General features: G+C 43.5%; 2 protein-coding genes across 2 annotated transcripts in view; one reads left to right on the forward strand and one right to left on the reverse strand.

The window, feature by feature from the left end:
* Positions 1–8,288, forward strand: part of CLSTN1 (calsyntenin 1) — a 28,370-nt gene extending 20,082 nt beyond the window's left edge. Inside the window, exons 12-20 of the mRNA XM_017743964.1 lie at positions 325–482; positions 1,101–1,249; positions 1,733–1,959; positions 2,277–2,447; positions 3,036–3,181; positions 3,813–3,948; positions 4,607–4,719; positions 5,172–5,243; positions 5,888–8,288. Of these exons, the coding sequence (XP_017599453.1) occupies positions 325–482; positions 1,101–1,249; positions 1,733–1,959; positions 2,277–2,447; positions 3,036–3,181; positions 3,813–3,948; positions 4,607–4,719; positions 5,172–5,243; positions 5,888–6,082 (1,367 nt within the window). The 3' untranslated portion in view covers positions 6,083–8,288. The remainder of the gene's footprint in view (positions 1–324; positions 483–1,100; positions 1,250–1,732; positions 1,960–2,276; positions 2,448–3,035; positions 3,182–3,812; positions 3,949–4,606; positions 4,720–5,171; positions 5,244–5,887) is intronic.
* A 138-nt stretch (positions 8,289–8,426) lies between these two features.
* Positions 8,427–10,713, reverse strand: part of PIK3CD (phosphatidylinositol-4,5-bisphosphate 3-kinase catalytic subunit delta) — a 23,781-nt gene continuing 21,494 nt past the window's right edge. Inside the window, exon 24 of the mRNA XM_017744050.1 lies at positions 8,427–10,518. Coding sequence (XP_017599539.1) covers positions 10,381–10,518 — 138 coding nt within the window. The 3' untranslated portion in view covers positions 8,427–10,380. The remainder of the gene's footprint in view (positions 10,519–10,713) is intronic.

The following is a 10,713-nucleotide window of genomic DNA, read 5'->3' on the forward strand; positions in this document are numbered from 1 at the left end:
GCAGGAAGATTCAGGTTTCATGGTTCATTCCATTGGTTCTGTGTTTGATTTCTGAGCACCACCTCGCTGTACGGGGCTTCTTTTGAAATGTTTATCATGGAACAGTCAGTTCAAGGTGGCCACAGCTGTCTGAAGGCCACGTGCATGGGGAACTGTTTAATTCTTGTTTTATGCCTGACCATAATCACAAGGTTAACACCCAGAATGGATGAAAACTAACCCGCATGTGTATAATACTGTGTGTATCAGCTGGCATACTTGTTGTTTTACAAAAGAAAAAGTAAAAAGAATCAAAACAAGTAAATCCTGCCTCATTTTTTGAAGGTGGTGAACTGCGCATGGCTCAGTTTTTCCGAGGCAATCTGGCAGGGTTGATGATTCGTTCTGGTAAACTGGAGAACAAGAAGGTGATTGACTGCCTCTACACCTGCAAAGAGGGGCTGGATTTGCAGATGGCTGATGGTGTTGGCAAAGGTGTGAAGGTAAAGTTGCATATGAACAAAGGGGAATGCGTATATTCCTTCCCTGATAAGAGCTACAAGTTTTACTGGCAGAGTTAACAGCTTGTCCCAAATATAACAAGCTCACCTCTTGTGGCATTTTGCATTAAAGTTACATAAAAACTAGAAAATTTTTCTTGTATAAACATGGCCTTAGGAGTGAAAGTTACTCTGTTGTCTTTTAAGTCTTGAAGAGAAACTCCATATTTGTAAGCCTTTGTTTTACCAGCTGTAACCACCAGGTTGTCTAACAAGCAGCTTCATAAAATGAGACTGTGTGGCTTTTTCAGTAGCAAGGTTATGTGAACAGAGCTAAATTTCTCCTTTATATTAGCTGTGTCTCTTCTGTATTACTAGAACCAGAACTATGATACATGCCTAGATTTTTTCTTAAAGAATGAAACACCAAATACATTCCACAGGGATAAGGCAGTAAGTAGGGAGTCTAGACTGTGTGCCACAAGGCCAGTAAATAATGACCCTGTTGCTTTGAATATGGATGTAATTACCCTGCATTTACCAGTGCTGAACTCCAGTTTGAACTGACAGATCGTGTCACTTGGTTGAGTGTTCTCTTACGGTTTTCTTCTGTTTTTTCAGATCCACATGAACCCAAGCCAGTCAACAGTGACCATAGAAGGGGATGACATTGACAGAGTTGACAAGGCCATGCAGCACATTTCCTACCTGAACTCCCGCCAGTTCCCAACACCTGGCATTCGGAGGCTGAAGATCACCAGCGTTGTCAGGTATGTCCTGGTGTGAACTGAAGCAGCACTGTGCAGTGGTGGTGGGGCTTGGTGTTTGTGGATCTCACTTGTGAGAAACAAAGGAGTCCTGGGCTATGTGACCATCACACATTTGAATACAGAAAATGTTTTCCACACCAGCACTCTGCTTTCTGCCTGAGAATGGAGGAGGGACTGTGTAAGATGGGGAGGAAAGTACTGCCAGAGTGCTGGGAGTGTCTCCTGTGTCACACCTTCATTAAAGGGTTACCTGTGGCTCTAAGTCAGAATGTAGAAATGAGGCCAAATGGTAACTGTAAGTAAAAATTAATTGTAAGATTGCTCCCTTGGTGGCAAATTCTTACTTTCCAGGGCAGCTGATGGATTTATCTGAGACTCTTGGGTCTGAGACAGCTTTTCAAAAATTTATAAAGCAATTACTGTGTGTAATTGTGCCTCCCTCCAAGATAACCACCTTGACTGCAAAATGCTTCTGTCTCTCAGGTGTTTCAATGAAGAGGCCTGTGTCTCCATTCCCTCTGTGGAGGGGTATGTCATGGTCTTGCAGCCAGAGGAACCAAAAATCAGCCTGAGTGGCATCAACCACTTTGCCCGCTCTGCCTCAGAGTTCGAGAGCTCCGAGGGCGTTTCCCTCTTCCCTGAGCTTCGCATAATCAGCACCATTACCCGGGAGGTGGAGCCGGAGGGAGATGGGGATGAAGATCCTACAGGTAACAGCCACTGTTGCCCACCCTCACCTCGCTCAGTGATCCTGGGGGAGGATCTTCCTCTTGCAGAAAGGTGTGGATTTCTCTTTAAATACAGAATCCAGTAAGGGAAAAGAAGGTGTAGATCCTCTGGTCTGGGCTAACAAAAACTTACCTGGAAATGATAATAAGTCCAGGCTATTATTCTCATGTACATAACCCTTGTTTGTATTTTATTTTTTAAATCATTATTTCATGAATACTTGTTCTCCTCAGGCCCAGATTTTAGTATTTGTTCTGGTGTTTCTGCTTAAGTCTTTGGCTTTTTCTCTGCTTTTCAGTCCAAGAGTCTTTGGTATCTGAAGAGATCATGCACAACCTGGATACGTGTGAGGTGACAGTGCTGGGAGAGGAACTAAATCAGGAACAAGAGAGCCTGGAGATTGACATGACACGATTGCAGCAGAAAGGCATTGAGATGAGCAGTTCCAACCTGGGCATGATAATCACAGGTGGGGGTTTCTGCTGCTGCTCTTGTGGGGAGGGTCTGAAGGGACTGACAAAGGGACCAGTTCTGGAGAGGTGGTTTGTAACACCTTATTGTAAATACTTCATTTTTTTTTTTTTTAAGAATTTCAAGCTTGGACTATCTTTAGAATTCTAAGCACAGCAATTCTGTGGAAAGCTGTGATTCCAGAAAACACAATATTCTAGGACCTTCCTTCTGTTCTTTTCTCTGTCCCAAATAGCAGGTCACCTCTGCACTGTAGTTAGACTCTGCCCCAAAAAAGGCTTGTTCCAGTGCCTAGGAGCACGCATTGTTCCTTTCTGTCCAGATTATGTTAAAGTATTCCATAGAAAAGCTCCCAGAATCCTTTTGAAGACTGACTGTGTTTAGGATTTTATCACAAAACCAATCCACAGGATTTCAGTGGAGCCACATGTGCATGTCAGTGGCTTTGCCATTTCTGTACCCCTTGAAAATCTGTCAGCCAAGAAAACTTAGACGAAGAAATGGAGTGATATTTGTCCAGTGTATGAAGTTGTACCAGTGTTTTGCAGGGTAACTGTTGTTACAACCTGTGTGTCTGTGCCCACAGGGGTTGACACCATGGCTAACTACGAGGAAGTTCTGCACCTGATCCGCTACAGGAACTGGCACACGGTGTCTCTGTTCGACAGAAAGTTCAAACTGGTCTGCTCGGAGCTCAACGGGCGCTACGTCAGCAACGAGTTCAAAGTGGAGGTGTGTGAGCTGCCCTGGCCACTTGGAGGGGCTTAGGAGGATGGAAGTTGTTGCCTCAACTGATAGATAATAATAATAGATAGATAATTGATCAATTGTTGATTTAGATTTTGTCCTGTAAATAAATACTAGGAAATGTGAGCATTTCAGGCAATATTTTATATATAAATGTGGTTTTAGTCCTCTATTTCACCTTGAATTAAAGCTGCCTAAACAGAGCTAAAATTGTTGTTTTGTAGAAGAAATAGTGTGGCTAATGGAGAGGTGAAGGTGAAAAGGTTGCATTGAAAACAAAGTATTAATTGAGCAAATGCAGTGAGAGTGGTGCTACTGGAGAGCTGCGTGGCCTTTGTGTGTCACTTCTTGCTGGGCCCTGCACTGTTCTGCTTGTGTGATGCATAAATTTCTGATGCTAAGGGGTTACATTAAATCACAGAGAGGCTAAAATTGCATTTCCTCTGCAGGAGGGTACAGGTTAATTATTATTTAGTATGCTTACATCAAATATATGGAAGTACATCAGAAAATGGCATTAAAGGCACTAAAATTTTAATTTTTTTCTCTTTATTTTTATCTCTTCAGAATTAAACGATTGGGTTTCTGGAGTTTAACACTTTCTGTTTGTCCCTAGGTGAATGTTATCCACACAGCCAGCCCAGTGGAACATGCCAATCACATTGCTGCACAGCCACAGTTCATTCACCCAGTGCATCATTCCTTTGTTGATCTCTCTGGTCACAACTTGGCAAACCCTCATCCCTTTTCAGGTCAGGATCCTCAGCCACTGAAGTTGATTTGGTTTTTTGTGGTGTTGTAGAGTTGTTTTTCCCAGAGTTTAAACCAGTGTGTTGGACTAATAAACTAGGCAGCTGCTCAGTCCTGTTCTGTTGTAGCCCAGGCAGGGAGGAGTGAGTTTTTAGAACCCTGTGAAATTCCCTTTCCTACCAGCAGAAGAGCTTTCTGTTGGTGTGTGTATGTTGGAAAAGGGGAGGAGACTGCAAGACATCCATAAAGTGAGGAACTGGGACAGAATTTCTTCTGAGTGGCAGGAGGAAAGAATTGCAGTGCTATTCCTTTGAGGAGTCATGGTATCTGCGCTTTCTGTTTTAATTACATTAATTTGGCATGGGTGTAGGATGTGAGAGGAAGAAAAATAGGCAATTCAGAGAAGAGTCTGTGTGTGGTGGAATGTGCTTTCCTTGTGTTTTCAGTCCTTCAGATTGATGTAATTTTATTTAAGGAACTGGGCTCTAGTTCTTACTTTCCCACTAACTTTTGAAGTGGCTATAGACAAAGTGCCTTTGGAATATATATAATAAATAATATACACGTAATACTTGTATAATGCCATTTCCCCTGGCAGGTGATGGGGAGTAGTGGGGAGCACTGTGTAAGAGTTACCATGGTTGTGTTTTCTGGTTGCAGTTGTTCCCAGCACGGCCACCGTGGTGATCGTGGTGTGTGTCAGCTTCCTGGTGTTCATGATCATCCTGGGTGTGTTCCGGATCCGAGCTGCACACCAGAGAACCATGCGTGACCAGGACACGGGCATTCTGTTTTAATTACATTAATTTGGCATGGGTGTAGGATGTGAGAGGAAGAAAAATAGGCAATTCAGAGAAGAGTCTGTGTGTGGTGGAATGTGCTTTCCTTGTGTTTTCAGTCCTTCAGATTGATGTAATTTTATTTAAGGAACTGGGCTCTAGTTCTTACTTTCCCACTAACTTTTGAAGTGGCTATAGACAAAGTGCCTTTGGAATATATATAATAAATAATATACACGTAATACTTGTATAATGCCATTTCCCCTGGCAGGTGATGGGGAGTAGTGGGGAGCACTGTGTAAGAGTTACCATGGTTGTGTTTTCTGGTTGCAGTTGTTCCCAGCACAGCCACCGTGGTGATCGTGGTGTGTGTCAGCTTCCTGGTGTTCATGATCATCCTGGGTGTGTTCCGGATCCGAGCTGCACACCAGAGAACCATGCGTGACCAGGACACGGGCAAGGAGAACGAGATGGACTGGGATGACTCTGCTTTGACCATCACTGTGAACCCCATGGAGGTAACCCTGTGCAGCTGGTGTCCTTTTTCAGCTGGAATGGGTGTGATTGTCCACGGGCAGAGGAGTAGAGCAGAACTAACCCTGAGCACAGGGCAGAGACATTAACTGGGAATTTAGAATGAGGGTGCCAAATGCCAAGGGCAGTTTTTTGGGATCTTGCAGGGGTTAGTGTTTGATGATGCAGAATGGGATTTTACAGGCCGGTGTCCAGCACTAGTGCTCATCATGAGCACAATGCCTTAAACACAGCCTGCTTTTGTCTGAACTTGCAGGAATTTATTGTCAAAACATCTGTGTTTATGATGTTTCCTTCTCCTGTAGCTGACATTTGAATTTTTAGAAAATGGGGAACAAGAAGGATGTGTGGCCTTCATGCTCTCTGTCCTATTGTAACATCCTTTTCCAGTAGAATTTGCAGTACTGGATCACCCTTCAGAGCCAGTTTGTGTAGAGTGCCAGGATTGACAGCAGTGTTACAGAACTCTTTTACTGAGTGCTACTTCCTTTGTCTTTTCTGATTTCTGGCTACTTTCTGCTGAGCTTCTAAAAATCCAGCAATAGCTCTTCTCAATATAGTGCCTTGAGTAAAGAACAAAGAGAATTCTGGCCAGTATGGTAATCACAGCTAATTTTTGTCTGAACAGACTTACGAGGATCAACACAGCAGTGAAGAGGAGGAGGAGGAAGAGGAAGAAGAAAGTGAAGATGGAGAAGAAGATGACATCACTAGTGCAGAGTCTGAAAGCAGTGAGGAGGAAGAGGGAGAGCAGGAGGAGGACCAACAGAATGTTAACAGACAGCAGCAGCTGGAATGGGATGACTCTACCCTCAGTTACTGATTCTAGCTGCTCCCTTTGTCTTTATGTTCCCACTCTAGAAGACTCCACTGTAACACACTCCATTGGTACCAAGGATTCATGGTGTTTAAAACAAAAGAATTCATTCTGGCCAGTAGATTGAGCCCCCACACAACCCGTGTTTGTGTTCTGTCAGCTAGTTCCTGATGTTTAGGGTTGTAGTTAGCACCTCTTCCTTCAGCCATGCCTCAGTGACTGGATTTTTTTTATACTCTGTGAGGAACCACCTTGCACTTTTTTCTTCATGTCATCTCAGCTAAGTGACTCTACAGCTCTGTAGCCATTGCACATGAATTTCTGAACTGTCTCTTTTTGCTCAGTGAAACAAACTTGGCTTTGTTCCTTTTTTTCTTTCTAAAAGATGCAAAGATTGCTTGTTGACAAAGGGTTAAGCTGCTCATTTCAGCCTGTTGATTTCTTTTAATTTTTTTTCCCTGAATTAGTGCATGTGTAAAGTGGCAGAATGAGGTTAATATGTAGAAGATTAACAAGACTTTTTAATATTTTGTAAATATATTGGAATTATGTAATTATGTCATTTGTGGTAGTGAAAACAGGGATTGGGGTTTAAAACATGCTAAAGTAAAAAATCATGCAGCATGAACTATTCCGAGTCTCATCCTACTGCAGCAGGAGCACGGGCACAGTTCTTAGTGTAGATGTTCAGTAACTCTGTCTTGGCCTTGACTGCGATGTGCGCTCATGCCCCGCTCTCCTTGAATTCCTTCCTTTTCTTTCATCTCCTTTATTTTGCAGAGGGAACAGGCAAGCTTGTGAGAAGTTGTAAAGGCTTTAGGAGCCTCTGCAGAGGTTCAGCTGCCCTGTGCACTACAGTTTGGTTTTAATTTTATTTTTTTCTCCCAATTAAGGCTTGCATTAAAGGCTTTTAAGTTATTGGGGAAATAACACTACATGGACAGTGGGCAGCTCTGTGTGCTGTGGCTGTGGGGTGTTGCTACAGCTCCAGGTAGTTCCAGGGAGGGTGCCTGGAGTCCAGTGTGGGCTGTGCACACTGCGGACAGGTTGGGTGTAGGGGATTGGTACCTGAGCACCTGGGCTACCAGTCTACAGGGATAGGGATTTGGGGTTTTTTCGTTGTTGATTTTTTCTAATTTGGAAGTGGGAAGGTTTGGGGTGTAGCTGATACCACTGAACACTCCTGCTCTTCCCCTGCAGTCTCTTGTACAGTAATTCAGATTGTCAGTGTTTTAAGCCTTTGTTTACACTTAGTAATTGTGTTTTCCTGCTGGTGAAAAACTGTAGCATAAACTATCCAACCAGAAAACCTTGGGAATCATGTTAATTCATGTGATTTGGGTTGTTTCTGATCCCAGTTCCAATTTGGGATTGCAGAGGGCAGTAGCTGGAGCGGAGGGGGGGGGGGGGAGGGGTGCTGTTTTTTCTGTCAGGCAGGGTTGTTTAACTTTATTTGGTCTGATGCAGAGTCGTGAATAATGAATTTCTGCTTGATTTCTATGGAGGTGGATTAAAGAGTAACTTGTTTTGCCTGTAACAGGAGCCTGGGACTGCATTCCCTCCTGAACACGGTAAGCCAAGCGCCAGCGTTTGCTCGTGGGTGTGGGCACAGAGCCCAGCCAGGCCAGGGCCAGGAGCACTGGGGAAGGGCCAGGGAGGGGGCACAAAGGGTCCTGAGTAACAGAGAGAAAGGTCAGGGTTGATCCCGTGTTTGGATTTCCAGAGCCAGCCCTGTTCTCACCTAATGGGATTGATGGGAGGTTTGTTCTGGGGGAACCTGGACTGAGGAGTGCCTTTACAATAGAGATGGACCTGGCAGCAGGGAAAGAACCCACACCAGAGCTTACTGGTTTTTGGGGTTGGGTTTGGTTTGGTTTGTTTTTTTTTTTAATGTAAAATTTTAGATTTCTAAAATGGGAAAATGGTTTTGACTACTTACATGGTAATTAACTGCTAGTTTTAAGTAAACTGGGAAACTTTTATGTCTGACAGTTGTCCTGTGTTAATGTGTAGAAGACTTATCCTTCCATATACTGTTGCTGTAGCTGCTGTATTTTAGACCAAAACTGATCATGACTTCATGGTAATAACTGAGGGGTTGTAATGTCCTGATGCAGTTTGTAGCCACTGTGGGTATAACTTTTCAGATGTGTATATTGGTAACAGGTCAGTTTGGACAGTCTATAAGCTACAATAAATTTCTGGTTCTAAAGGTTGTTTGCATTTTTTTTTTTTTTCCTGAGTGGAACAAAGCAGAATCCAGTTATATAAACGGTGTTAATTTGCCTCTGCTGGGGGAGTAGGAGAGTTTTGTGGTCATTGCTCTCAAGCACAGAAGGACTTTGCAGCATTTGTGTACAATTTGTCAATATTTTTTATTTACAAAACATGTACCTAAAGCAACTGAACAGCTAAACATGTAAACATTCTCTTCTTGCAGAACCACAATTTGGCTTAAAAAAATACTTCTTTTTTCAAGGCAACAGAATAAGCACAATCAGTTTGTACAGAGTTAAAAAAAAAATAATGACAGAAACATCTCTAAATAAATAGAAATAGGTCTATCATTCTGAGCATATTTATAAAAATGAGAAGCCACTTGTAATGAGATGGAATATTTTTGAAAATTATTTAAGTTTCAATCTTTAGTACAATTCAGCTTACTGAAAACCATCAGGTGAGCTGCTGCTTTGTGAATTTGGAGTCAACAGAGCTGTCAGATTTATCCAAGATGCTCTCCCAGGGTGTACAAGGAAGAAGGTCCACAGGATGACTCACGGAATTTTTACTGCTTGTAGGTAAGTCAGGTTTCCAGACTAAGTAACCTCTGTAAAACTGTGCTCAGTTCTTGCCACTGATACACCTTTGTGTTATTTATTGCACTTCTCAAAGTGAGGGACAGGACGGGAGCCACTGCTCTAAAAGCTGTTGAGGGCCTGACATTTCTGCTGTGAGACCTGGGAGGGACTGAGGAGAGCAGGGTCCCACTGCTGCAGCATCCTGAACACCAGGCTCTGGCACTGCAAGAGAATTGCTTTTCCAGCTCTGGAATTGTAGTGTCTTCCCTTCCACAAGAACCTGATCAGGGGTGTAGTTTCAGTGCATCTCACCTTGCACAGGGCCCAAGATTTTTTTTTTGCATACTTTCTGCTCTGCAAATTAGTTTAATAAGCAAGGAAATAGCAATATTTACTCTCTAAAATGGAGCAGAGGCACAGGACTGTTTCTCACTGATCAGCCTGCATAGAGCTCTAAATCCTGCAGTATTTCTCTCTAGTACCAAAGCAGCTGTTAGAGCCTGAGTGCTTCAGTCACAGTATCATCTGGAAGTGTAGGAAAGGGGCTTTCCCAGGGTTAGAGTAAATCAAAATGAGGTGTCTTCCATGCCAGAACTGCTGCTTCTACCAACAGGTGCTTGAGAGGCAAGAGGGTTTGTATGGATAGATCCAAACCAGAACAGACCTCACAGCGTAACATCTTTTACAAAAAGAAGCAGTAAGTACTTTAATTTGAAAATGCAATCTTAGCGTTTTCAGGTTTGAAACCAAAATAAATGCAGAAATGCAGGAATTACTTGAGAGTCAACTAAAGCCTAACTTGGGAAAGCAAAGTAAGTACCTGATCCAGTGGCCACTCCAAAGCTGCTCTTGTGCCATCAGTTCTAGACAGCAATAGCCGAGTTCCAGCTCAGTTTCAGAACACTTTGGCCTCTGGAGCAGACAGAAAGCAATATCACAGCTGGGATGTCCTTATCCTGTCTCAAGGCAGAGTAAAACCATTTGTCCAAGTCAGCTTCAGTGTGCTGTGTGCTGACCCACCTTGGTGGACACTGACACAGGGCAGGAAGAGTGACCACATGCTGAAGTTAATGCCTCTAAGCTGTAACAGTGGTGACCTAGAAGATGGGCTACAGGCATAGGGGAATCTCTGTTCAGCTAAATTTCCAAGAAAATAGAAATACAGACATTAGCACACTGGAGGGATGTTACAACTGCCTCAACTCTTCCATTGAAAGATGTACTTGAAGCTTAAGGAGTTCTTAAGGGTGCAGTACCTCTACCTACCTTTACTGTACACAGGAGTTTTATTGCCTCAAGCCTCTCCCTTGTCCCCCAAAGATCTACGGCAGCCACCGTGGTGTGGCTGAGGACAGGCCAACAGTTTTTCAGTCATGCAGCAATGTCTGATCTCTGGGAACGAGGTGGGGGATCTTCAACACGACCATTCTTCTGTCTTTGGGAACCTGGCAGTCAGTGCTGGACTCGGGGCTGTTACATTCTCCTGAGCAGGTGCAGGCTCCTGCTCTACTGCCTGTTGTCTTTGGATACGTTGTGTGCCAGCCAGTTCACTTTGGTTTTCCAGCTCTCTCGCAGGGCTTCATTAAACTTCAGTCTGAAGTGCTTCAGTGCCTCCTCATCAGTTTTCCCAAGGGCCAGGGAGTCCTGTAGGCAAGAGGCATAAATCAGTGCACAACTGAACAATTCACTGTTCAACCAGTAAGATGTTTATTTATAAGAAATTACTCCATTGAAAGGAGGAATGGAGTTGCCATCAGTTGTTTTTAATTGTTCCTGTAGTTGCAGGGGTTTTTTTCTCTGATAAACACTTGGACCCTCAGCTTATGTTGGTGCAGGGAA

Source organism: Corvus brachyrhynchos, unplaced genomic scaffold, assembly GCF_000691975.1.
Source record: "Corvus brachyrhynchos isolate BGI_N302 unplaced genomic scaffold, ASM69197v1 scaffold68, whole genome shotgun sequence".
NCBI classification, from domain to species: domain Eukaryota; kingdom Metazoa; phylum Chordata; class Aves; order Passeriformes; family Corvidae; genus Corvus; species Corvus brachyrhynchos.